The sequence below is a fragment of the Bos indicus genome, chromosome 5 (genome assembly GCF_029378745.1).
Source record: "Bos indicus isolate NIAB-ARS_2022 breed Sahiwal x Tharparkar chromosome 5, NIAB-ARS_B.indTharparkar_mat_pri_1.0, whole genome shotgun sequence".
Taxonomy (NCBI): Eukaryota; Metazoa; Chordata; class Mammalia; order Artiodactyla; family Bovidae; genus Bos; species Bos indicus.
The window spans coordinates 56,263,349-56,291,295 of NC_091764.1; the positions used below are offsets into that span (position 1 = coordinate 56,263,349).

A 27,947-nucleotide genomic window follows, 5' to 3' on the forward strand; every position below is an offset into this window, starting at 1 on the left:
GATAGCAAGATTTCAACCCTTCTTGGGAAGGAGAGTTATCTCCCATTCCACATCTCTGAACTCTTTCTTCTAGACCAGCCTGCCCTGAGATCCATCTGAAAGCCCAGGCAAAAGGGCTCTGTGTCGTCAGTGGTAGTCAAGATAGAGTTCCCCTTAAAAAAAATCTTACTCCGCAACTATTCCAGAATACCTTTAATAAACAGAACTTTTAAATTAAAAGTGTGTGTGACAATGTGCAGCACTTTATAGTTGCCACAGTATACTGTATCTCATTGAATTCTCTGAATATCCTGATTTGGTGAGCTGGTTTACATGTAAAAGAACAAAAGCAAGAGAGATTAAGTAGCTAGCTAAGTTTACATGGCTGTAAGTGGCAAAACTGGGACTGACTCTGTCCACCAGTGTTCTTTTCACCACACTACACAAGCTGTCTATAAATATCACGCCTAATTGATTCACTGATAAGAATGATGCCCTTATTAGTGCCGTGGAGCATCAGGCTGCATCAAACTGTGCAGATAATAGCTTGAAGGAGCTAGTGAGCAGGTGCAGCCTTCTCCTGTCCATACCTCCTTTTAAGCTACTGCTTTCCATACTGAGTTTTGATTAAAGATCTAGGTCATCTAAAATGCAGCTCCGTGGACTCTTCAGGGGGTAGCTTCTTCCTCTATTTGGGTACTAGTCCAGAGCTCAAATGATTAGAAGCTGATTTTCTCTAACTTTTAAACCTTTCTTCCCAGGTGTGTGAAACGAATACTGATATATCAGATTCCATTATCTCCGTTAGCAATAATGTGGATAATAATAATAATAACTATGGCAACTTCTCTGTTCTTTGGAAGATTCTACTCCACTGCGCCACTGATAAATAAGCTACCTGAGGTTTACTGATGCTTATTGCCACCTCTTTCATGGGCCTCTCTACCCAAGACCAATAAACAGGACTTTTCACCAGCACTGAATTTACTTGTAAAAACTAAGTCATCTCCTGTTTGTGCTATCAAGTGTGACTGTCTCTGTCCTTCACCTCCATCTCACCGACACATACACAGTCCAGTCCAGTGCTTAGAATTAGATCTAGTGACTTTCTCTAATTGCCTTATTTTTAGTGAAATACAAAGATGTGACTAGAGATTAGCTTTAGTTGTAGAGGAATAGAATTGATCTGTCTTCCTAGTCCAGACTCAACTTAGATTCTCCAACTCTCAGGGGTGTAGTGTACTAACCCAGGTTAGAAGATCATCAGACAGTCCACATTTGAGCACTAAGCCATTACTGTCTTGGGGGGACTGGATCAGTACAGAAGTGCTGCCAGTTGGCTCAAGTTTTCCACGTATTTGGTTTAAAGTCGACTCATTTCACTGCCTATCCCTGGTAGAAAAAGAACATAAATGGCAGAATTGCTCTAATAGAAAGTATAGTGTTTAATTTAGATATAAAAGGCCATTAGGGCTTGTCTTGCAGAATTCAAGTTCTAGTGTCTAATGAGCAGCCTCATTCATTGGTGCTGCTGTATTCCCACATCCCACAGACAAACACATCTTTATTGAGTCCAGTCAGTAGATTTGAGCTGTTGGCTCTTATTTCAGGTTGGTTCTCTTCCTGGAGAGTCCCTGAGTTATTCTTATGTCTTGTTTCCCATTCTACTTTGGACATCCCCAAGAAAAAGGGGGTAAAGCATTGGGGAAACATTAATATTTTCCAGTCTTCTATTCTAACTGTATAGAGAGAAGCATTGAGGTTATATGTATCAATACATTTACTTAAGATTCAGAGAATTAGCATGTCCCTAACCATCTAGGTGAATGTGTCTTAGCCCCCCATGATTGACTAAAAACTAAAATAGTGACCCTAGCAGATATTTTGTCTATTTTCCCTACAGTATCTTTGGAATAGATATTCTAATAAAGAAAAGTATTTTCTTTAATATTACCCCCTTAAGAAAAATAACTTTCTTTATTAGAATAACTCTGAGCCTGATGTCTTTGAAGAGCTGTGGGCTTTGGGATAGAGTATTCTGTTTGCTTTGGGTGGGAAAAGGAGGGAACCCAAGCTACCATGATTGTTGGTCAATTGCTCCCCGGCATACATATCAAAATTGTTATAATTGTTATCATTTGGTTTTCTTAGGTCATTAGTTACTGGAGTGGTGGGGGATCTGAAAGGAAAATTCCTGATTGTTGATTGCTTATCAATTAAGTGGCAGTAAGAGTCAATACTGAGGGTTTTCAGGCTAACCTCAGATAGCTTGAGGAGCACAGCTGTTTATAATTAAAGTGATTATAGTATCAGGCTAACCCTGATGTTTCCAGAGTAAAATAAGAGGATGAATCCCTTTTCTTAATAGCCTTGTGCCTTACCTAGGGCAACAGTGTTATTAATATGGAGGCAACTAGGCAGGCAGCCCCCTCCTCTTTGCCATCCTGAGTCCTAAGGATATGTTTACCTGATTGTGCTGAGGATGTCAGCCTTTAGAGACCCTGAAATAAATTGTTCTCAGATACTAACACAAGACTTCCACAAAACAGGCTGGGTTGATTCCAGACTATCAGACTGAGTTTTCTCTTTATTAGACTCAGTGCCCCTTTAGTCAATATACTCTTCTTCCCAACCCTGAAAAAGTGGCTGTAAGCAACATCTCTGCTGGCTCAGACATGTGTTGTATGGAAGACCTGATGTGAGATTTATCCATGTTGTTGGCTACTCCTGCCTTCTAGCAATAGTAACTTCTTGGAGTCCTTTTGTTTCAAGAACTCTCAGAAGGAACTGGTACTCCTATGCTCCCCACTATTTCCTGCATGTGTGGGATCCCTGCAGGGCCAGGGGAAGAGACCGCAGCCAATCTCAGCATCATGTACATGGTTTCCCGTCCACCTCTGGTCTGCTGTATTGAACTAGTTGCCAGCGCACTGTCTTCCAGATTTGCCTCTGTGCTCTTTGTACTGTACTGGATCTTGTTCTGTCTGCTCCCATCAAGTCTTGGTTGGCCAGCCAACTAACACGAAGTCAGTGTCCATTCTCCCCAACCCTCACCCCTTCTCTGTTACTGAAAGAATAGAAATGAACTCTCTCCTAGCCCTTCTGCTGAAGTGGTAGGTGGGAGGTGCTCTGACCACTGTGGTCTCTGCAGGGGGAACCGTGAGGGGCTGAGCCGCACCTCAAGCAGCCGCCAGAGCAGCACAGACAGCGAACTCAAATCCCTGGAGCCGCGGCCTTGGAGCAGCACGGACTCCGATGGCTCTGTCCGGAGCATGCGGCCCCCTGTCACCAAAGCCAGCAGCTTCAGTGGAATCTCCATCCTCACCCGGGGTGACAGCATCGGGAGCAGCAAAGGTGGCAGTGCAGGAAGGATTTCCAGGCCAGGTACCACAGCTTCTCTCCTTCCATCACTGCTTGTGTATCTTCTGCAAAACATCACTGATAGTTACTTTTAACAAAACACTTGTCCCATATTGTGTCCCAGAAACCTAACACAGCCAGATGAGGGGAAGTTTTATTTCTTGGATCCATTGTCCTTTGAGTTCCTTCTCTGATTTCCTTTCTAACCTTTTTTCCTAATTGAAAAAAAAAAACTGATTGGGATTAGATTATTACGTGATTTCTGACCAAGGCGGGACAGCCGTGTCAACCCCGGTTCAGGTTGTGTACTAAAATAAGGATGATTCTGAGGCCCCTGAGACTATAAAGAGGGTTTGTAAAGTAGAGGGAACCTTACGGTTTGTATTTTTGTAATTAATTGGTAGCAGCCAATAGGCTTGAAATTTTAAGCATCACTGCTGCAACTGCTTCTCTGGAGCCCAGTCATGGAAAAGGAGCATGAGTTCCACCTTCCAGCCTGGGAGCACCCATCAGCTCTCCTGAGCTGCTGTGTAACTTTTCTCCATCGATTTCTGCTGCACTCTTAGCAGAGGGCCATTCAGCTCTTTTTACCCAGTAAGTCGCTATTTCACCATCCTCCTGCCTCTGAAGAATTTCTTGACTTTCATCCCCAAAGTTCTGTTGGTCTTTTCCTCAAAAGACATCAGTAGTGGCAAAGACTTTGCCTCTGTTTATGCTTCTCTGTTACCTCTTTTCTAATCCCACTGTCTCTGCCTTTATTCAAGCTGGTCTCCCTGCTTTACCCTCAGCTGACCGCAGTGTGCGGCTTGCAGGGATCTTAGTTCCCCAACCCCAGGTTGAACCTGGACCCTCAGCAGTAAACGTGCATTGTCCTAACCACTGGACTGCCAGGGAATTTCCTATTCTCAACCCTGTTTTGAGCTAGTTTATTAATCTAAAACATAGATCTAATCACATCAGTCCTCCCTTAAAAATATTCATGGTTCTGCATTTCTTGTGTAATAAAATCCAAATTACTTAATATAGCATAACTTCCTGACTCCAGTTTGCCATCTCAGTCTTACTTTCGAACGTTCATCCTCTCCTGACCCTCCAACCATTTTCTGAGTATGGCATTAGCTTTGTCTCCTCTCAGCCTGAAAAGTCTCTGTTCATCCCTCAAACCTATCTCTTCTGCCACTTCTTGTTTAAATCCTTCCCTCTAACCCTCCCAAGAGTTATGGTTCCTAATCTTTGCTTTCATACAACTTTATTCATGTCACTGATGCATCCTTTATCCTTGAAAGTGAAAGTCGCTCTGTTGTGTCCAGCTCTTTGTAACCCCATGATCTATATAGTCCATGGAATTCTCCATGGCCAGAATACTGGAGTGAGTAGCCTTTCCCTTCTCCAAGGGATCTTCAGAACCCAGGGATGGAACCCAGGTCTCCCACATTGCAGGTGGATTCTTTACCAGCCGAGCCACAAGGGAAGCCCTTTATCCTTATCAGATTTTAATCACGTGGATGTCTGTCTCCATTGGAAGATCCTGTACTGTTCAAGGGCAAGGACTGTGTTTCCTTTACCTTTGTATCCTCAGTTCATTGTACAGTGCCTCACGTAGTACATATTCTGTAAAAGTATTTTGAGTAAATGCATTCATGACTTGGACAGCCTGGAAATGAGGGGAGTAGTTGGATTATGGCTGTGTCGGGGGTGGTGTGTGCACAGGCATGTACTTGGAGGTTGCCTTCAGCAACTTTTATGAGATGCTGCAAGTTGAGAAGAAATGAAAAGAGAAGACAGGTCTCTTAAGGGACTAGGAATATATACCTTCCCAGGAAGCAAACATTCATTTTTCCAGCTGTCTAATCGTGATGGACAGATTCTAGGCACTCCAGGGGTTCATTTTCAAAACCTAACCTTGACAGTCAAGATGGTTATGGACACTGGGGAGTGGAAACCGGCTAAGATGAGGATTCCCATCAATAGGACATCTGAAATGCATCTGTGCTCATGCATGGATCTCCTAAGACAGTGGGATATAGACAGAAGGGGAATGACGAGGAAGACAGCAAGGAAAGAGTCAGGCCCTATGACTGGACCCTCCAGGGGTGGTATGTTCATGGCTTGTGCTTACAACTCTTGCTGGGTCTCCTCTTTGCCTTAGGTATGGCGCTAGGTGCCCCAGAAGTGTGCAACCAGGTCACCTCATCCCAGTCTGTCCGGGGCCTTCTCCCTTGTACTGCCCAACAACAGCAGCAGCAGCAGCAGCAACTTCCTGCTCTCCCACCCACGCCTCAACAACAGCCACCCTTGAATAATCACATGATTTCACAGGTGAGTCAGCACTCAGTGTTGGAGCACCCCCCGCCCCAACTCTGATTCAAGCAAGCTCTGGAAGTACAGTCATGTCTCTTGTACTGTGGGTGGCAGGAAAGATCTGTTTTTGGAGACATGCCTCTCCTTCCCCCACTTCTTATTTGTTTGTTGTGGGAGAGAGGAGTAAGGGCAGAGGTTTGGCCAAAGGGCTCTTAGTAGAGTCAGCCTGGGAGGTTCCCCCCCCCCCCCCCCCCAGCTTTATATTTCCTTCTCTTCATTCTGGGAATTGTCAGCGGGATCTTTTACCCTATCCCATATTTCTGCTGTATTCTGTCTCCCTCTACATCCTGTGTAATTTCAAGGTGATTTTACTTCCTACATCCATACATGGAGCTTGAAAAGATCACAGCTCCCACCATAGTCTAGCTGAATGTATTTATATGACTGTTGAGCCATAAACAAATATTTATATATTGGTGTTTGGGGAAAAGTAAATAACACTTATCAAGACTCATTGTACCATAAGCACATGCTCAGTCACTTCAGTTGTGTCTGACTCTTTGTGACCCCAAGGACTATAACTCGCCAGGCTCCACTGTCCATGGGATTCTCCAGGCAAGAATACTGGAGTGGATAGCCATTTCCTTCTCCAAGGGATCTTCCCCACCCAGGGATCAAACCCGCATTTCCTGCATTGCAGATGGATTCTTTACCCACTGAGCCATCTAGGAAGCCCAACCCCCCCCCCCCCCCCCCCAGTGTTGTCTTTGTTTCCCATGCCATAAAAGAGCTCTTTTTCTCTTTCTGTTGTGGGGCTGTTGGACATTGGTACCAACTAGGGTTTGAGAAAGTTTTGCTTTTGTGGAGACCATGCAAGTGATCAGCATAAGAATCAGATCCTATTTTAAACTGGAACCTCCTACGTGTTTTAGGTTTAAAGTCTCTTTAATACTCTGAGGAGAACTGTGCTGAGATCTTCACTTACTCTTTTCTTCCGTGAATAGAGCCTGCACTTTCTCCTGAAATATTCTCTGGTAGTTAGGAAGCCAATATGTCTGTACTTTTTTTTGCTGCAGTTTAAGTTCTCATTTCACCTCCCAGACTCTCTTACCTCCGTACTCAGTCCAGCTTGGCTTCAGGTAGATCTCTTCCATAGGTACAAGAAGAAGTCCTAAGCACTGATACCCCAAGGATTGGAAACTAGAGAGGGAACACTCCAGAATGGCTCATCACTACCCCATTCAGTATATTGGAAAATGAAACTAAAATAAAGAACAGTGAAGATCTAGGAAACTCTGTTTTGTAGCTTCACACACATGCCAGTCATTCCAAGTCCTTCATCTCAGTCCCTAATCAGTTTCTCTATAATAGGCCTGACTTTCTTTCTTATTCTACCACCTGCCATCTTTCTACCACCTCATTAAGTCTCATTCACATCAGCTTACCTCACTCCATACTGAAGCATAGCATGTGTGTGTGCTCTCCCCATCTGTGTCTTAATTTAGACCTGTAAGTGAGTAAACTCTGAACCTCTCCCTCTGGCCATCCCCTGCTGTTTCTGTGTATATGCTTTACTTTTTTAAGGTCCCAGTATATTTTTTTGAGTTTTCTAAAATGTATGTATTTTGATACAGTTCTGTTTCCTTGTCTCCCTCTTAGTCTTCCATCTGTCTCCTCCATCCATCCATATCTAGAAACAGACAGCAAGAGTGGGAGGGGGATAAAGAGATAAGTAAAGAGAATAACCATTTGGGACTGAAAAACTTTTAGATAGACTGTTCAGGTGACTGGCCCTAAATCCCAAACTTTTACTCAGATTCTTTCCATGCTTCTTGAGTCTTGAGGGTCAGTGGGTCAGTTGTTGATATTGACTGATCATCTCCAGGCAGTACAGTGCTAGCTTAGGTCCTGTAAATTGGGGACAGAGGAACATTATTTGGTACAGAGATCTCAGAAATTTATTCTTGCACTTAATTGTGATCACAAACTCCAAACTAAAAAATCTTATGTTGGTTAATTTTGGTGTCTCTGAAGCACTCATGGTAGCTGCTAATATATATATATATATTATATATATATAATATATATATACCCACTATGTATATATCTCCTTTTCTCTTTATCCCTTTCTTCCTCTTCCTATTGCCTTTTTCTTTCTTCCTTTCTCTTTACCCCTGTCTCTCAACACTGGTGGCTCTCCAAACTCAAGTTGTTAAACCCCAGAATACTTACCATTTAATTTCTCAGTGGTATGTAACAGGGGATGAAGGAAGTGACCACACGCACACACCACTGTGCTTACCCTAAAGCTTTTCCTTTTGAAGAAAAACCTTTAGCTTTGTAGCAACAAGCGTTTGCCCCAGGCCTGGGGGACAGTTCCGGGTAAACTATGCTCTTTCCCTTCTTGGCAGCCCCTCCTGTTAGAGCAGGCTTCCATATCACATATGAGTAGAACGTTTGAAACCAGGGAGTGATTGTGAGGATTAAAGGACCAGTGGCTACCTTTTGGCCAATTAACTTAGAGTAGACCTTATGAAAAGGAGTCCTCTGAGCCTCTCCCTGAAGTCCAGTCAGCAGCATCCAAGAGCAATGATCTAGCCCAGAAGTCACCAGTAGGTGGCAGTCATGTCCCCCAGGGCCAGTCTTTGGCTTCCCTGTGGTTCTTCAAAGTTCCCTAACTGGAGTTTGAGACTCTCCAAGAAGAGAACTATGGCTGAGGATAGTGGTAGATTTCACTTAAAAATAGCACTGAGAACGCTTGCCTTTACCACTCCCTTCCTCAGTCAGGAGAGGATGAACAGAAGAGCATTGTTTCTTTTCTCTTCACTTTTTTTAAATTAATTAATTTCTTTTATTGAAGGATAATTGCTTTACAGAATTTTGTCTGTCAAACCTCAACATGAATCAGCCATAGGTATACATTTATCCCCTCCCTGTTGAACCTCCATCCCTCTCTTCACTTTTTATTCAAAACTCACAAACATGAGGAAAAACAGGCAGTTATTTTACCATTTCACTGTCCCTAAGGTCTCCCATTGTCCCCCAGAGAATGTAAGGCCTGAAATATGGCAGGCCATCCCTCAAGAGGAAGAAATGGATTAGGATCATAGAAAATGGGTCTAAAAGTTACCAGCACAGGTAGCTCATGCTGAGCAGGTTGGCCAGCAGTTATATTTGGAATGTCACCAATTCCAGAAAATAGGTGTGCCAGAGTTGCTGAGAGCTTATTTTCAAGGCTGTGGCAGTATCTCACTCAGGTCACACAGTCGAAAATCAAAAATCGGTAACTTTTTCCAAGATGATTTACATTGTATTCAATGCAGATATCAGGAGTATTTTCCATGTTGGGAGTCTTCTAATTTTTGGACTATCTGCCTCTTGAGCTGTTAATCCCCTCTGAAAGGGTCTCCCAGGAGATATATGGCAGGTAGATATATATCTTGATGCCTTGGTTCCCCCACAACTAACTCTTAATACTCTAAATTTGAAAGGAGGAAGGAGAATTATTCAAACAAGATATTTATGTAATTGTTTGACTTCTTCCTTTACCTTTTCCCTATTCTGGAGTGGAGTGGAAAGAACATATGTCAGGCAAAACTAGGTTCCTCTCCCTGCTCTGCCACATTAGCTGTATGATCCTGGGTATGTGATTTAATTTCTCTGAGCCCTATTGTCTTAATTGCAAATACACGTTATCTCCCTATCAGATAATTTTGAGGTTGTTATGAGATAAGTGTATGTAAATGAGCAGTGTATATCAGTGTTATTTCCCCCTCTCTTCATAGGGCTCCAGAAGCTATGACTGGAGAGCTGATGAGGTGATTGAAATGACTGGAGGGGAAGAAGAGAGAAAAAAATAACTCCCTATTAGTTGGTTTAGAACACACCATGTTCCTAATAAACAAGTCCTCCTGCTTGAGGCAAGTGAAGGAACCCAAGGAACAGAAGCTAAAACTAGGCTATTTCTATTTTATTCCTAAATCCCTCCCTGTTTGCTTATGGGAGCATTTTTAATACTGCTCTCTCAGCCTGGGGGAGCACAGAAGAATCATGGAGCAGGAGGAAGTAGCACATGAACTGGCTTATTTTTCCTTCTCTGCCCTCGGGAGGGAGATGATCCTTGTGAATGAGCACTCCTTCAAGAGAGCTGTGGTGTGAAGTCAGGAGCCTGCCTGGGAGAGCTGAGCTAGACCTTAGATGACCCTTCCTACTGAAGCAGGAATCCCTTCTCAAGGCGGGTTATGCTCCCCAGGAATCCTGTGCCCAGGAAAAATCCTTAGGGAAAAAGCTGTGTTTAGAATCAGGCGGCAAACCCTGGATCTGAGAGTCCTAAGATTGTAAACAGCAGCTACAGAGTTCTGAGTGGCTAACGGGGTAGTGTCTGCAGTGAGTCTGTACTGGTAGAGGAGATTGCCTGTTTGTCAGAGACCCAAGTCCAGGACTTGGTCTCCAGCCTGCTCAGCTGCCTTACTCTTCATGTGAAATTTCTCTTATAATTAACCTTGTTGTTCCTTCCCTTTCCTTCCCCTTCTCTGCCTCACCTGCACCCCCACCCCTGCCTCTCCTTATACCTCCCTTTGCTCTTGCCTTTCCACATGTCTCACTGCTGGTCCACAGCCAGTCCCGGCTCTGCAGCCCTCTCCGCAGCCTGTTCAGTTCTCTCCAGGCTCCTGTCCCCAAGTCCTTCTGCCAGTCTCTCCGCCCCAGCAGTACAACATGGTATAAACTCCATTCCACCTTTTTGTCTTGTTCATGTGTGGCCTGTGTCTATGGGCATGTCTGGGTCAGTCTGTGACAACCTTGCAAAGCAGTTATGCTTTTTAGAGAACCATTGTTAGGAACATATTTCTTCTTTAGGAGCTGGCACAGGCTGAACTATACTTCATTTCTAGTGACCTCCTCACAGTACTTTAGGCATCAAAGATGCCTAAATGTAAGACAGAGAACAGAGTTCCTCTGAGTTTCAGGAGTGGGGAACAAGATCAGATGTTGATCTAACTTGGGCTCCTTGTCCTCTCTGCCATGTGCCTTCTTCATCTCATCTGCTCCCAGGCCATGGTGGAGGAACTCAGTTTATTCTGTACTGTAGAGAATGATTCTCTATAATTCCCTTTAAAAATAAAAACACAGTTGCATATTTCTCTGGTACCACTGGTAAAAGCTTCAAATGTTTCCCTGTTTTACATAAAAAATATCCTCTTCTGTTGTATAGCATGTGCTGTTTAAATTGTTTGTACCCTGACAACAAATCCTTTATAAAGATCTGGTCTGTCTCATAGTTGGTGACTTCTATCATGGTTATAGGAGCCCTGACTTTTTTCAAATTTTGTGTTAATCACACCTGTCTGCTTTTTCACTAGAATCCCTTCTTTTCTCCCACCTCTTAGCTCCATACTGAAAAGTTCTAGAATATGAACCTCAAAATAGTAACTGCAATCCAGTGCTCTTGTCATCTGTTGCTCCCCACTAAGTTAGCAAAATAGCTAAGATCAGATCCCTGAAAATTGAGTGAAACCACAGGAAAGTACTATCTTTTGTTTCTACTAGTTTCATTTGCAGAACTTCTGCTCTGCATGTGTATGTGTATGTTGATTACTATCCATGGAGCAAAAGAGATGAAGTTAAAGTTAACAGACTAACCTGTCACCATACAAGGGAGAGATGGAACACCCTCACCCTTGCTGGTTGGAGAAGAGGGCTGAGAGAGAAGGCAATTACAGATTAGTCAGTCAGTCTCTCTCCCCAGCTCAGCTGCTCACCCTGGCCTCCTTTCAGAGGTGAGAATTGGAAGTGGTTTCTGAAGAGCAGGAGAACACTAGGCAAGTGTCAGAGAACAGAGGTGGAAATGACTTCAAGAGGGAGTAAAGAGATAAGCAGCAGGAGCTGGGATCCCACCAGTCTTTCCAATGCATAGGCAGAGCTGGGGAGCCACATGAATCTACTGATCAGCCACACAAGGTGTTATCTGGGTCCTTTATTATAAAAAAGAGATTTATGACAACATATAGGCCCTTTGCATGGTTGGAGGCATGAGGAAGACAGGAAATGGAAAGACTTAAATAGTCCTGTTTTTTCCATATATAGAAGTTGTATCATTGCTCCCGTCTCCCCAGGACTAATTCTAATAAAGATCATAATCAGAGTGGCCATTGTTACCTCATATGTGGTAGGGACACTGGCTCTGGAGTTGGGCTTCAAACAGCTTTCGATTCATAGCAATTTGAAATACCACATGACAGAGGCTTAGGGCTAAAAAGTACCTCCCAGGGCACAGAGGTAGGAATATCCCAAATTGGTATAAGGAAGGAAGGCGGTAGAGAGGGTTACTATTTCTGTCTGTCTGTCTGTGTTGAAGCCAGAGACCTGGGGCTTGATATGACCTCAGTCCTTAGGTCTCCCCCACTCTCTCAACAGGCAGATGATCTCAGCAACCCCTTTGGACAAATGAGCCTTAGTCGCCAAGGTTCTACTGAAGCAGCTGACCCATCCTCAGCTCTGTTCCAGCCCCCACTTATCTCCCAGCACCCTCAGCAGACTAGCTTCATCATGGCTTCTACAGGGCAGCCCCTCCCTACTTCCAACTATTCCACCTCTAGCCATGCACCACCTACTCAGCAAGTCCTGCCACCCCAGGGCTACATGCAGCCCCCTCAACAGGTGAGTGGTTTGGGTTTCCAGTCTAAATCGTGAATTCAATTTATCCAGTATTATAAACCTTTTTTCCTCTAGTTTAGACAGACCAGAGGAGATACCTGCCCGCTACCCTCCTCCGTTTCCCCACCTTTCTCTTGAGAATTGTCTTTGTAGTCAGAAACATCTATCAAATAACACAAGTCCTTCCTCTTCTGTTTCAAACTTGTACACTAATGCTGCAATTGCAAACCCAAAATATTTCTGTTTACAGACTTCTGGAATCGACTGTGATGTATTTAATAGTTAGGGGATGTTGGGGCTGAATTTGAGGGGCTTTCTCATACATCTGTTTCCTCTCACCATAGATCCAGGTGTCTTACTATTCCCCTGGACAGTACCCCAATTCCAACCAGCAATACCGACCTCTGTCTCACCCGGTGGCATACAGCCCCCAGCGTGGTCAGCAGCTGCCTCAGCCATCCCAGCAGCCTGGTAAGAGGAACTATACGGAGGCAGCAAGTAAGGGAAGGACAGCAACTGGGGAAGAATTACTTTCCCTGTTTAAAAAGCGGTGGGGAAGGGGAGTAGTGGCCGGAATGGTTAGGGTCCTAAAAAGGAACCTGTGATCTCCAAAAAAGAAGGAAAATTACTAAGAGAGTGTGACCTCCTAAACATTGTTGAGGCTATGCTGATGTCTTCTCTGCTTTGCCTGTCCCTAGGTTTACAGCCCATGATGCCTAACCAGCAGCAAGCGGCTTACCAAGGCATGATTGGGGTCCAGCAGCCACAGAACCAGGGCCTGCTCAGCAACCAGAGGAGCGGCATGGGGGGCCAGATGCAAGGCCTGGTGGTTCAGTACACTCCACTGCCTTCTTACCAAGTGGGTGCATTCTGAATGGGGAAACCACCCAGTCCTTGGGATGAGGAAAAGGAGGACAGTTCCCACGTCTGTCCTCGAGTCTGACAACTCGAACACTAACGCTGTTCACTTTACCTCTAGCACTTTTTTTTTTTTAACCTCTAGCACTTTTAGGTTTTCTTTCTCTGAAAGAAGGTCAAAAGAGTCTGAGAAGAGTCTTTATTTAAATTGTTTGGTCTTTATACCATGCAAATGAGTATATGCCCAGAAAAGTAGAATCTAGAGAAAATTAGGCTCCTTCCTGTACATCAGATGCCCAAAGGTGATGTTTGGAGGAGGGGGAAATGGAGGTAGCACTAAGCGTTTCCTTTAGGTGAGGAGAGTAAGAGGATCTCTAAAGGTAGGGAAGGAGGTTAGAGTGTCCCTGTTCAGAGATGACTAAGCTGTTTTTTGGATGACTTCATTTCGAGTAAAAGTGGTCATTCTTTTCTTGTCTTCACCCAGGTCCCAGTGGGTAATGACTCACAAAATGTGGTCCAGCCACCTTTCCAGCAACCCATGCTGGTCCCTGCAAGCCAGTCTGTGCAGGGGGCCCTCCCAGCAGGGGGTGTTCCAGTGTATTACAGCATGATCCCGCCAGCTCAGCAGAACGGTACAAGGTGAGGGCTCCCAGAGAGACGGGGTGCATCTCCCGCAGACCTTTAGCAACTTTTGCACCATGGTTTTTATTCCACTGGAAAAGAAAAGCAGGGGTAAAGATCCCAGGGGTAGGGACTTCCTGGTGCTCCAGTGGCTAAGACTCAGTGCTCCCAACGCAGGGGGCCTGGGTTCAGTCCCTGGTCAGGGAACCAGATCCACATGCCTTAACTAAGACTTGGTGCAGTCAAATAAATAAATGTTTATTTTTTAAAAAGATCAGGGGTACTCCCAAGCAGTTAGAACATGAGGGAGTTCATTCTCCTTGTTAATTTGATATTTGCATAAGAATTCATTAGCAGGAAAAAATTCCCACTTCAGAAACAGAGACTTTATAATTTCCCCCAATTTTTGTTTTTCTGAACTATGAAATAAAGACTGCTTATTATTTTTTAAAAAAGCAGTTTGGTGTATACATATGTAAATTTTTCCATGTACCTCTATTAGAGCCATGGATGAATCTGAGGTGTTATCTCTTTTGTCTGTTTATATATCTTAGTATGTTGTTGTTTAGTTGCTAAGTCATGTCCAACTCTTTGCGACCCCATGAACTGTAGCCTGCCAGGCTCCTCTGTCTGTGGAATTTCCCAGGCAAGAATACTGGAGTGGGGTGTCATTTCCTATTCCAGGGGATCTTCCCGACCCAGGGATCGAACCTGCATCTCTTGCATTGGTGGGTGGGTTCTTTAGCACTGAGCCACCAGGGAAGCTTGTATATCTTAGTATAATGAATGTAATTTTAGAGATAGAAGTTTATCTTAGAAATATCTAGTCCACTCCCCTTGTTTTATTTTGTGCCCTTCTTCTATAAATGAGGAAATTCCAGCTAGAGATACTAAGAAACTTACTCAGTCATACAACTAGTTAGTAGAAGCAGAGTTGGGATTAGAACTCAAGTCTGGGCCTATGTCGATGTATTTCTGTGTCTCTCAGTGTACATATGTTTATTTCTGTCTTTTTTTTTTAATGTGTTTTGAATTTTGTGAGGTTTTCCCCTGTTTTTCTTTAATTGATGATCTGTGTTTGCCATTAAGAAAATATCCTGTATCTCCTTAGTTGTTTTTTTTGCCCATCTCTCTCTAGCACTCTAGCCCTGTGTGTCTGTTTTTGGCACTCTCTTTGCGTTTCTGTTGTGTTTCTGAGAGAAAGAGACACACAGAGAGAGAGTATGTGTATTTGTGTGTGTGTGTGTGTGTACACGTGCGCATACACTCGCATGAGTTATGTATTTGGTGTTTCTACACTGTTGGGAAGAGCATGTGTCACTAACATTCCATCTGTAGCACTGATTAGCAGCTTCCTAATTGAAAGATGATCAAGTACAAATATATATAATTAACTTTGAACTGATGAGTGATTTTAGAAATTGCATGGCAAATTGGTCTGGGAATGGCTTGGAGCTGCCTTGGCTTCCCACAGGGGAGGCCCAGGAGGCAACAGCTGTCTGCCGGGAGCTGTGTTGCTCCCTCTACTGCTTTACCACTCCCCTCTTCTCCATCTCCCCAGCCCTTCTGTGGGGTTTCTGCAGCCTCCTGGCTCTGAGCAGTACCAGATGCCTCAGTCTCCCTCTCCCTGCAGTCCACCACAGATGCCACAGCAGTACTCAGGTAAGAGCATAAAGAATGGAGGGGTCTTGGGCACTGGTGAGAGCAAAACACTGCTGAAGGACTTGTGCTCTAGAACTGGGTAGGGCAGAGAAAGCTCAGGGATTGGCTCTGTCCCCAGCTGTGACTTCATCAGGAGAAAAGACCAAAGTCCTGGCTGACTGGTGTTTTCCAGAGGTGTTGAAATTGACCCCCTCAAGAGGTGAGGTGGTTTGCCTGATCCCTACCCCCTGGGAACCACATGTCGATTGGGTTCCTTGTTTCCTTTCTCTCTCCTTTGTTTCTTCCTCTCTGCTAAATCCAGCACTATGACTGGATTACGACGACTCACATGCCTTTACAACATAAAGTGCTTATATCTCTGTCTCTTGCACTCATTCTTCCTGTAAATAGCTTTTCTTTTCTCTTGGGAGTGTGAGTGAGGCTGATAAAATGCTTTTAAAATTGTATCTTAGATTTGTTTAGCAATTTTTCATTTGTACTCACATACATTGTGTCCTTTTAATTCTCTCCACAGCTTTGTGAAGAGAAAATTTAAGACTCAAAAGAGGGATAAATTTTGTGTAAGGTCACAATCCTAAAGCTTGAACTTGGGTCTTTTCACTTTCTGTAACCCCTGCTACATCCTCGGACACATTTTCAACAGGTTTCTGTACTCCGTTCCTTTCCCTCCAGTGGAAGGAAAAAGGCCTTCTTTGGAGGGGCCAGTTATCCCAGGTGAATACACTTAATGGTACACAGCTTGTCTGTCTTTGCCTAAAACCACCCCAATATACCAAGAACAACTGCTGTTTCCCTTTCACCCTACCCTGACATATCATTGCACTGCATTTAAATTGACTTCAGGGGTTCTGGAGGCAAGGGGGTCTTAAGGTAGCTTCCAGCCTTCCTCATTCCTCTCTACAGTGGGAATGTCAGAGTGCCCTCTTCTGGTGAGATAAGGTATTTTGCCAGTTTTTCATATTTTAGAAATGGAATATTTTTCACATAAGATTTTCTGTACTCTGTGTTGGGTGCTGTGGAATAGATTCCAGAATCAATCTTGCTCACAAGACCTGATCAATTCTTAGCTTCAAGGATTAATAACTTCTGCCTTTATCCAGACCAACCATGGATCTCTTACAGGCTGAGGTTTTAAAATTCAACAACCCTTACTATTTACTCCATTATTGGTCTCTCCAGCTGTATTTCCTAGTGTCCGCCAGGGGCAGTTGACCTTGAAATTCCCAATGGGGTATGGAAATGATAGAAACTAGCTCCAAGAACTGCTGTAGCCTGTGGTGGTGCTTGATACCGCAGGGCATTTTCTCTCCTATTTGTTAAGATAAGTGTGTGCGTGTGCATATGGGTATAGTTGTATGTGAATTTCTGTGTAAATCCTTAGTGGTATATCAGTATACCTACTGGGTCTCTGCATTTATACCTCTTCATATACAAATACAAGGTCTTTGAATTAGAAACAAATCAAGTGAAAATAATTTTGCAGTACCTACTGTGGACCTAATGATAAGTAAACTGAAACAGCTATTGGTTCTGAAAGTTGGCACTAGAGATCTGGACTGGAATTGGAAGGAGATGATCTAGGCTCTTCCCCAAATTAATAGAAATAGACAAAACCCTCTTCATCATCTCATTTCTTTGCTGCTTTAGAATTTTCTAGTATATTTCCTTTCTTTCTAGCCACCCTGATTGACGTAGGCTTCTGACTGACCCCTTGTACTTTTCCTAGATGATGACCCTCTATTCTACCCACATCATCTAAGAGACCTATTCACCATATCATTGATCTTAAAAATCTTCAATCCCAGGTCATGGGAATCTTAAGAGGAAGTGGAAGAAAAGGAAAAGTGCTTCTTTTGCCTTCCTTTCCAGTTTGGCCTTTACTGGAAAGCTAGAAGGCCAGCATTGCCCACAAGGGCTGCTATGTCACCTTCAGAGGACAGTCACCCGCCCTTCTCCCATGTAGCAGCATGGTCACTTTTCCAAAAATAAAGGCAGGGATTAGGATTGACTGTTCCTGGAGCAACTGTTCTGGTTTATTAATACATTTTTGTAGTTGCCCAGTTTACCCCCAGGCCGGGACCTTAATTCCTTCACTATGATTTTAGATATAACCATAACCCTAGGAAATAGTTTTCTCCCCACAGAAATAATGACTTGCAGGTCCTTTGAGGTTTCTGCAGGCTTGTCTTGGGAAGATGCACACGGACATGAAATGGCAGTGAAACCTATGCACAGACTCCCAACTCACAGTGGCACAGCAGCGTGGCCAGAGTGAGGTACACACAGAAATAGCTTCCCACGTCCTTACTGGCTCATTTTGTAGCTGAGGGCTTTCCAAAGCAGAGATAACTCTTTTCTCTCCCCACTTCCTGAAGATAACCCTCTCCCCCACCAAAAAAGGGAAAAAGACGAAGATACTGTAGGATTATAGCCTGTAATTTGGGAAAGATGCCTGAGGGATTTTATTTCTCTGGACATTCCTTTCCATAGATTTCATTCCAGATGGTAAAGAAGAAGCCTTATCAGTTTTCTACCTCAGTGATTTAAAAAAAAAAAAAAAAAACAACTAAACAAAAACCAATTCTGCCAGACATAAATGTCATCTGTTTGTATTTATGGGGTTTGCTCTGCCCAATCGACCTTTCTGCCCAGGTTTAACGATGCCACTTAAAAAGCCATTCACACGTCCCCTCTCTTTTCAGAGCTTTCAAGATGAAATTGATTTCCTTATTCAATTCCCTTCTCCCACTTCCAACTCTAACCCAGGCTCTTTCCCCCAGCCTGATAATATGGAAATGCTGTCACTGGGCAGTGCTGTGGGGGGTTTTGTTTTGTGAGATTTGGGCAGTTTTTTGCCATGTGCATTAAGAAGTGGCCACAGTTCAGCTGCTAATGGATGCCACCTGCTTCTGGCTTGAGGATGAGAAGCATAAAAATCAGCTCATCAGCAGAGTAGTGCTCTCTGTCCTCGGCTGAGTGAAGGAACAACGCTCCGGGCCAGCGGGGGAGGACTCAGTGTTAGGAGGAGCTCAGGAATGAGGCTGCGACTGAGAACCCTGCCTTTGTTTTTGTTAGGATCCGAGAAAATGCTATGAGGACTTTGTTCTCTTCCCCACTCCCCTTTAGACCCCTAATGGCTCCGTACGGCTACATGTTGGCCTTACAAGGAGCGTCGACGGCCTTGCTTGTGCCCGTGCCCCGCACACTCACACATCCTCTACCCTTTCCTGGCCCAGGGCGTTAGGCGTACGTTATATGCTGCCTTCCAGAAAAGCTGTGGATTTGATTATTTTTGCGTTGGCCCCCTCAGCAATTTGAAGAAGGTCAGTTGCAGTTTTGTGGCTAAAGGACATTGGCGCAGGTGGGGCTCCTAGGATGGGAGATACGGTGCCCAGAGCAGCTGAAGGAAAGGGGGAGTTGTTAAATGCATGACACTTCACCACTGCGCAGTTTTCCTATGGCCCTTCTGCAAGCTGTGTTGATGAATACCCTGTCCCCTCTGGCAGGGGAAGGGAAGATGTGAGCCTGTCGTTCTGAGTGTTTCTGCCCTCTGATTAGATGAACCCTAGAGGATGGGGGAGGGGCACACATTGGGGACTAGGATACAACAGATGCTGTGTCTCCTGAGCTGTTCTCAGACCTCCCCCCACTTCTTCTCCTTTCCTTTGACCGATGCTACCTGAGAAAAGCAATCACGCTCACTTCCCAGCATGACTGGTGCCCAGGGCAGAGGCTGTAGCATTTCCTGTCACAGGAAGCAGTGTGATGGTGGCAGCAGAGGCAGCCCCCGGGCGCTGAGCCAGGAAGCAGCACTGCGGCAGGTTTCCATCTAGCGCGCCCAGCCCCGTGTCGCTGCCACCACACACACACATGAACTCAGACTGTCCATCCACAGGAATACGGGCTGCGGGCCAAGAGCAGACCCTCACGCTAGACAATCCCCTGTGAGGAAGCGGAGCTCCTGCCCGTCTCCCCCAGCAGGAACTGTCCGTCAGACTGCTCCTCCCTGACCCCTTACCTTGCTTTTCACCGTGCAGAAGATTCAGGACTTAGTATTCCTCCTCAGTGAGCCCTTTCCTTCCCCAGCCTGTGAGAGGGTAAGACTACATCCATGGTTGCCTGGACTAAAACCCCACGGCTACATCTTGTCAGTAAAATCTTCCGAGGGTCTCACCCTCCCACTCCATTCCTGCTGTCGCTGCTCTAACTCATAACCACTGTGTTCTGTTTCAGTAGACTTCTAACTACTCTTCCAGTCACTAGTCTCCCCCTCCCTTCAGCCATCTTACATTTGGCCACTGGGGTTAGCTCTCTGAAGCACAAGTCCTGTTTGCAACACCTCTGGGTTACAACCCTTACCTGAATGTGCTTCGAATTCTTGACACCAGCTATTTGTTTAATGTCCAACTCTCTAATAGACTGTTCATTCCATTGGGGTAGAGACCAGTTTTTCTGTTGTTGTATACCCAGTGCCCGGCATAGGAACTGGTAAATGTTCCATAAATGTTTATTAGATAAATGAAGAGATGTATCTCATCCTTCCCCTAGTACTTCCCCTACATAGCTCCTGGGTCTTCCTTAGCACCTTGAATTATTTGTCATTTCCTGAATGTGACATATATCTCTATGCCATTCCCTGTACTTGAAGTGTTCCAACTCACCCTATCCTTGCCCAAGAATTAATGTCTGGCTTAGTGAAGCTGTGCACATTTATCTTCTCCAGAACAACCAGAGATCACTGACTTACCTGCAGCCATTACTAGAAAAACCTGCACGTGCCTGCAGCCCTGCCCCAAGCTCCAGACTGGGACCTGTACCATGCCCAGACATTTGAGCAATCTGATCTGGGCATTTGGTAATACCTAATTATGACAGAATGGAGTAGTTTTTGGCCAAGCCTATCAAAAGTACCCCTCAACCGGGTGAAGGCCAGGAGAGCATTGGCATCTTCCCCTCAAACTTCCACTGGTTTGAGGAGAGAGAGTCAGAGACCAAATCAGCAACTGTCTCAGATTCCTGGCAGGACACAGTTTAAGTGACCCTGAAGCCATAGGTGGATTTGCTAATAGGCTTTCCCACTCAGGGTTAGCTGACAGGTTAAAATGTAGTTTGAATTCACAACCAACTGCTTTTTTCCTGCCACTCAGGAGTGTCACCTTCTGGACCAGGTGTGGTGGTCATGCAGCTGAATGTCCCTAATGGACCCCAGCCTCCCCAGAACCCATCGATGGTCCAGTGGAGTCACTGTAAATATTACAGCATGGACCAGCGGGGTCAGAAACCTGGAGACCTGTACAGTCCTGAGAGCAGCCCTCAGGTGAGTCCTGCAACCCAGCTTTATCTTGGCAGGGAGGTGACCAGATTCTTTTCAGGAAGCAGTCTTTGCCATTGACCAAGCAGCCTCTTTTACTTGTGCGCTCTTTTACCCTGGGCACTTTTCAGAAGAAACACAGGAAAGAGAGGAGGGAGCATCTTCTTTCAGGGTTTCAAGGAAGCTAAGACCTAAGGTGGCAGATAGGACACATGCTTAAAAACACTAAGGGAAGACGTAAAACAGGTTGTCAGGAAGTGAATATTAAAATAATACCAACTAATTAGGCACTCAGCGGCCAGTTTGAAGGAGCACTCTGACTTTGACAGAGTTCAGCAAGAGAAGTTTCCTGAGAGGTAACTTTTAAGCCAAGCTGTAGGAGTAATCCAGAGGGCAGGGTCTGGTGTATATGTGATGTGTACTCTGCTCTCTCCCACAGGCCAACACACAGATGAGCAGCAGCCCTGTCACATCTCCTACTCAGTCTCCAGCACCCTCTCCTGTCACCAGCCTCAGCAACGTCTGCACAGGACTTAGTCCTCTTCCTGTCCTCACACAGTTCCCCCGGCCTGGAGGTCCCGCACAGGGTAAGGGTTCAGTAAGGTGGGCTGCTGTCAGCTGTCAAATTCACCCTTTGCATCCCATTCCCAAGTGGGGAGATCAAGAGGGTAGCAATAGACAGAGAATCACTGTGGCTGGCCATTCAGTTCGTAGAAGCCAGCTCTTCCTTTAATGTCCCTGTTTAGGCCAAAAATACACCCGTCTTTAGTGCTGCCCATAGTTACCTTAACTCTAGATCTCCTTTACGTATTTAGTATTTCCTTCCAAGTCCCCAGAGACTGCGAGCCAGGGAAAAGAAGTTCCCTGAACTTTCTAATGAACAGCAAAGAGTTTAACCTATCAGTACTGAGTCTGAGGGCTAGGAATATGGGGTGTGTCAGAAACAGTATGGTTTTAGAAAAGGGAATGCTGGATTTGAGTGAAAGGACTTGGGTTCACCCCCAACTTACTGTGACAGACAGAAGCTTAGAACAGCTGCTCGTTGCTGTCTGTTCCCTGGTGGACACCAAAGGAGGGCTCAGCTATGACTGTCACAGACGAGGAGGGAGCATCCTGGCACTTCTGCTGTTCTTTCTATCAGAATCACAACTTATACGAGTCTGTTGAGATGCCACCCAGCTTGTGGGAGTCCTGCTCCCTGCACCTGGGCAGGTGGGGGATGTGGCCCCTTCCTCCAGCCCAGGGTGGGTGGCCCAAGGAAACTAGTCCCAAGCCACCGAGCCCCAGACACCCGCTCCTTCCCATGATCAGGAAACCAGAGGTCACCTTCCCACAGAAACTTTATTTTTCACAAATCTCAAGTGCAGAACATAGATGGCCATTTTAATAAGCACAGTCAAATTTTTAACCAAGAATTTACAAGAATTAGAGTTTTATAGCTTTAAAACGTACCGCCAATATTTTATTTCAGAAATAACTCAACTTCTTAAAAAGTAAAAAAAAAACAAAAAACAAAGACTTGAGTTCAAATTCTAGTTCTACCACTAACTAGTTTTGTGAAGCTGAGTATGTTACCATGTTACTTAAACTTAGAACCAGACCTCAGTTTCCTAATATATAAAATGAGATTAATCACATGTAAAATGGAAATAATCTTATCTGCTTTCTGCCTTGGCTATCAAAAGCAGTATAAAAATAAGATGAGAATATGATTTAAAACTTCAGAGTGCTCTGAAATACAGTATTTATCACCAATAATAGCTAACACACAGGTGTGATATCTTATAGTCATTTAACTGCACCAGTGCTGATGAGAGAACATACCCAACATCCCATCTTCAGAACAGAGACAGAATTTGAATATAGTCTGGCTACAGGTCTCTCTTCTTATCTACTACACTGTATTTCCTCTCATCTAAGTCAGAAACTTGAGCCTTGGGTTTAGGGTCAGAAGCAACTATATGAGAAATAAAAGACAGTTATAAGGGTCTGTAGGTTTCCTCTAGGGCCTTTTGTCTTCAATGAACAGAGCCCTTCTTCAAAGATGCTGCTGCTGCTGCTAAATCGCTTCAGTCGTGTCCGACTCTGTGCGCCCCCAGAGACGGCAGCCCAACAGGCTCCCCCATCCCTGGGATTCTCCAGGCAAGAACACTGGAGTGGGTTGCCATTTCCTTCTCAAGTGCATGAAAGTGAAAAGTAAAAGTGAAGTCGCTCAGTCGTGTCCGACTCCCAGCAACCCCATGGACTGCAGCCTACCAGGCTCCTCAGTCCATGGGATTTTCCAGGCAAGAGTACTGGAGTGGGGTGCCATTGCCTTCTCCGTCTTCAAAGATGAGGGAATCTAATAACCCCTTTTGTCCAAGATACAACTGAGAACCAAGGGGGTTAGGAAGACAGACAACGCTTAAAATCAGTGACATGGGCACTCCTATCAAAGAAAAAGTAGGAATAGTATGCATTGTTGCAGTCCCATCTCCAAAGCCCCATGAAGTACAGAAGTCATACCAAATAGCGCAAACTCCCAGAAAACCACCTGTGCTTCCTCCCTAGGTGATGGTCGCTATTCCCTCTTGGGCCAGCCGTTACAGTACAATCTGTCCATCTGCCCTCCCCTGCTCCATGGCCAGTCAGCTTACTCGGTGCACCAGGTAAGGGTGTCTCCCATCAGCCTCAGGGCCACTGGAGTCTCCTTCTCATCCAGGCCCCTGCTTCTGAGCCATCATCTCAACCAGCTGGGTGGACAAGGGAGACAATCCAGAGAGCATGGACGCAGTGGGGGCAGCCTTTGCCCCACTCCTGTGCTCATTCTTCTCACCCCTTCCCAGTGCCAATTGGGAGGGGCTCTTTATTTCTCACTGGCCACTCTCTGGCCAGTCTGACTGGTAGGGTGGGATCCTTAGGGTCGCATACTGTTCCTTAATCTCTCAGACAGACTGGGATGCAAGGCAGTCAATATTGTTTACCTGGAATGAGAGTTATCTTTCAAATGTTGAAGGGACAGAGCGGATTGAAGCATGGAAATCGGAGCAAGAGACAAGCACTCAAATCTGCCTCCACTGACTTGGGGACAACAGACGTTGGTGAGTGATATGATGCTGCTGCTACTGCTACTAAGTCGCTTCAGTCGTGTCCGACCCTGTGCGACCCCATAGACAGCAGCCCACCAGGCTCCCCCGTCCCTGGGATTCTCCAGGCAAGAACACTGGAGTGGGTTGCCATTTCCTTCTCCAATGCATGAAAATGAAAAATGAAAGTGAAGTCGCTCAGTCATGTCCGACTCTTTGCGACCTCATGGACGGCAGCCTACCAGGCTTCTCTCTGCCCATGGGATTTTCCAGGCAAGAGTACTGGAGTGGGTTGCCATTGCTAAATCCCCACAAGAAGAGCTTAACCCTCCAGCTCTGCATTACCAGTCCAGGCTGGTGAGAAAGGCCAGCTTAGGGTCAGCCGGCATTCAAAAGAGGACCTTTTTGTATTCAAGAGCAAGGAGAAGCTGGAGAAGTTGTGTCTCAGTCCTCCTTACCAAGCCATTCCAGGTCTTGGGGAAGATGAGGGTAAAAATTGGGAATAATATAATGATGAAGTTTGTTGAGCCTGCTATTAATAGAGAATCTCACGGAAGTGGTCCTGACCCTGATCTAGAATGTCTGTCTCTGGTAGTCCTAGACCCAGTTTAGGAGAGGCTTGATACTAAAATGTGAGGGAGTAGCTCTCCTCCTGCAGGCCTTCCAAGCTAGGCATACAAGCTCTCTTGGAGGTTCCCCTGTTTGAAGCAATTTGCTAAACAAGAACAGGAAGGGAAACTGACTTCCCTAGATGATAAGGAAGAGGAATCTACCTGGGCCAGCCTCTGGGAAGGAAATGTAACATATTTCAGATTGAGCTGTTAACTTTGTGAATGAACATCACCAAAAGCCATCCTTCCTTCATGGTGATGGCACCTTGTGCAAGAGCTGAGGTATAGGTTTCCAGATCTTAACTCTGGCATTCTGATTCTTGGTCTCTTCTTGTCTACATCTCTGGCTAAGAGAAGAGAAAGGTTCTTTGTGTCTCCTAGTTGCCCTGGTCAGAGTCTGAATGGTGGGGAGTTGGATTGATGTGGGAAGGAAGGAAAGAACTGAGTGAGAAAGGCTGGGCTTTTGAGGGCATTGTATACAGACTTAGTCAACTAGATCCTCCTTGGCCAGGCCACTGTCCAGTCCTGCCTACTCTGCACCTCTCACAACCGTATCCTCTCTCCTCCCCTTCCAGTTCTGGGACGGGTACTGGAGGTGACAGATCTCCCGGAGGGCATCACCCGTACCGAGGCAGACAAACTCTTCACTCAGCTTGCCATGTCCGGTGCCAAGATCCAGTGGCTCAAGGATGCTCAGGGGCTGCCTGGTGGGGGTGGGGGGGACAACGGTGGGACTGCTGAGAATGGCCGCCACTCGGACCTCGCTGCCTTGTACACCATTGTGGCTGTGTTCCCCAGCCCCCTGGCTGCTCAGAATGCCTCCCTTCGCCTCAACAACTCTGTGAGTCGCTTCAAACTTCGAGTGGCCAAAAAGAACTATGACCTGAGGATCCTGGAGCGAGCCAGCTCCCAATAAATGGAGAAGAGAAGGGACCAGCATGGCAGGGGTGGGGGCAGGGTGGAGGGGGTCAAGAGGTCCTGTCAGACCACAGACAGGCAGAAAGTAAGATAAGGTCTACAGACAGACACTAAACTGGAGCCTAAGACAGTGGGATGAAGATGGAAACAGACAAACACTCACACTGGCACTGGACTTTCTCACTCCCCTGCCCAGGCTCCCTCCAGTTCCCTGGTTGGCCCATGTCCGCTTCCCTCTCTTTCCCATCCTCTTCTGTCATTTTTTATCTCTTCTCTCACCATGAAATTAATTCATATTTTTTGGTCAGGTAGAATTGGGAGGGTCCCACACTCCCCTGTTCTATTTCCTTACCATCCCGAGCTCCCTTTTCTTTTTTGGTCTTTATGAATATATTTATATGGACAGAATTAAGAAAAACAAAATTGATTTCCCCTTTCTCTCACCCCATCTTGTCTCTCCAAACCCCACAGAGTTAAAACTTGGGCCTCCTTCCACCCGCCCCTACCCCCAGAACACTTGTATATTGTTTGTTTGAGGTTTGTGCCGCAGTAACAGACACAGTATTTAATTGCACATACAGATGTTTGCTGGGTATATTCACTGTAAATTTTATTTAATCTGATTTTTTGTTTGTTGGGGGGTTCTTTGGGGGGAGGTTGATTTTGTTTTTAAATATAAAAAAAAAAAATCTGTCACTGGACATCAGTCCCTGTTTCCTGTTGCCACCTGGTGTGGATGAGGGCTGGGTGGGTTTGGTGTGGGCTGGATGGCTTTCTCTGGCATATGCACACATATCTGCCTAACACAGTTCCCTGCGTCCCGTCCTCCTTAACAAGTGTTTCTGATAGATGGCCGGGTCTCTGACAGGACTCTGTCACGAACTGTGGTTTATCAAGCACCTCACTCTAGACACTGGGCCTCTGAGTTCTTACCAGTAAAATAAGAGACTTGGACTAACTAGGTGACCTCCAGGTTCCTTCCACCCTGTTAATGCTGTGATATTCATTTAGGGTTCTGGTAGCTAAGCCAGAGGGGTGTGAGTGAGGTCAAAACTGGGTCAAGATGCTGGCCTCGTACCTGCCCATCTCTTCTGAAAACTCTTCGAGGACTTGGGCCTTTCTTTAACTCCAAAGCCAGAGGGCTGGGTTCTACCTGATAGGAACAGGATTGCATGTTTCTTAAAATAAAACTGTGTCAGTTGAACGTGCTATGCCAAGATGCCATACTGTCCAGGTGTGCTTAGCAGTCCCTGTCCTGTGCAGCTGAAGAAAGGTGAAGAACAGAAGTCACGTGCCCGTAAGACAGAGCTCTCCTCTGTCTTCACAAAGCTAACCCTGGTGTTCAACCAGTCAGACCAGGGCCGTTAAAGAGCCTGTTGACCCAGAACCATCCAGCAGCCCCTTCTCAATGTCACCCTCCCCTTAAAAAAAAAAAAAAAGAACAGTAGGTAGAAATGACATAGCACATTGCCATGGAAATCCCTGGGGTCTGGATAGCAGTCTCTCTAGCCAGCCTCCTCTGAAGTTAGTCTGACCCAACCTCTAACATAATCCTTTACTTCTTGCAGATACACAGGATAAAGCAACACGACATTACCGTCTCCAAATTACTCTCCTCTGAGATGGGAGTATCTCCTTTTTCAACCATGTCATAGCTCAGACTAGGAAAAGGCTGCATCCCTGTGAGATAACACTGCCAGATATATATTTGACCCCTTGGTTCATATGCCAGGGCAGCAGAGGAAGGAGATGGAATCAGGGAATCAGAATGACGAAGGAAGCTTGAGGCTTGGCCATCCTACCTCCAAGAGTTTGCAGATGGCAAAGGGCACATGACAGATGACAAAGACTCCCTGTGTGACAGCTGTTGCTTTCTGTCCAAGATTAACAGAACAATCTCTGTGATCATTAGACCCTCACTCCCCCAGAACCTCTCAAATGGAAGTCCCAGCCTGGCTTTTTAAAATAGCTTTTAGAATTCCATTCACCCTGAAGATAAGATTTTAGGGGGATAGGGGACAGATAGCTCTGGGGCTACTGCAGGGAACAGAGCAGTATCACAGGTTCTTGACTCCCGCACAGAATAGCAGCAGGGCACTCTTCCAGCTTCCCCTGGATAGAAAAGCAATCAGCTGATTTTGAGGAGTTCTGAAAATTCAAGTTTCCCTTTCTTCACCAGTTTCCAAGCCCTTTCCTTGCTAAAGATTGGAGGCTAGATCAGTGCTTGAGGGTACAAAAACACGTGGCCACAAGACGACAGTGGCTGAGAGGCTGAAAGCTAGATTCCAGAGAGAGTAGAACTGGGGAGGTGTTTGGACCTTGGGATAAGGGGATGAAGAAGGCTGTTTATAATTCATCTTTACCTTTAGTTATTTAAAGTCATTCTCATGAGGGAATTCCTTGGCAGTCCAGTGGTTAGGACTCTGAGCTTTCACTGGGCCCAGGTTCGATTCCCAGTCAGGGAACTAAGATTCCACAAGCTATATGGAGCAACCCCAAAAAAAATTCATGCACATGAGTATGCAGTATGGACAGTGCCTTCCTGAATTTAGCCAGTTCTGACCTGCACACCATAGATGAAAAACTGGGCAACAGCACTCGGGGGGG

At 45.5% G+C, this 27,947-nt stretch overlaps 1 protein-coding gene across 22 annotated transcripts in view; it reads left to right on the top strand.

Moving 5' to 3' along the window:
• The window catches only part of R3HDM2 (R3H domain containing 2), a 160,173-nt gene extending 134,127 nt beyond the window's left edge, over window positions 1–26,046 (top strand). For 11 of the 22 annotated variants that reach the window (XM_070789409.1, XM_070789406.1, XM_070789408.1 and 8 more), the window contains 14 exons: window positions 3,131–3,363; window positions 5,489–5,658; window positions 10,258–10,359; window positions 12,055–12,297; window positions 12,639–12,765; window positions 12,993–13,153; window positions 13,637–13,791; window positions 15,335–15,435; window positions 15,554–15,634; window positions 20,583–20,752; window positions 21,186–21,333; window positions 23,297–23,394; window positions 23,742–23,826; window positions 24,998–26,046. In XM_070789409.1, the coding sequence (XP_070645510.1) occupies window positions 3,131–3,363; window positions 5,489–5,658; window positions 10,258–10,359; window positions 12,055–12,297; window positions 12,639–12,765; window positions 12,993–13,153; window positions 13,637–13,791; window positions 15,335–15,435; window positions 15,554–15,634; window positions 20,583–20,752; window positions 21,186–21,333; window positions 23,297–23,394; window positions 23,742–23,826; window positions 24,998–25,338 (2,215 nt within the window). In that variant the 3' untranslated portion in view covers window positions 25,339–26,046. Of the gene's footprint in view, window positions 1–3,130; window positions 3,364–5,488; window positions 5,659–10,257; window positions 10,360–12,054; window positions 12,298–12,638; window positions 12,766–12,992; window positions 13,154–13,636; window positions 13,792–15,334; window positions 15,436–15,553; window positions 15,635–20,582; window positions 20,753–21,185; window positions 21,334–23,296; window positions 23,395–23,674; window positions 23,827–24,997 lie in introns of all 22 variants that reach the window. The other 11 variants (XM_070789415.1, XM_070789420.1, XM_070789418.1 and 8 more) reach the window with 5 other exon arrangements.
• The last annotated feature ends 1,901 nt before the right edge of the window (window positions 26,047–27,947 follow it).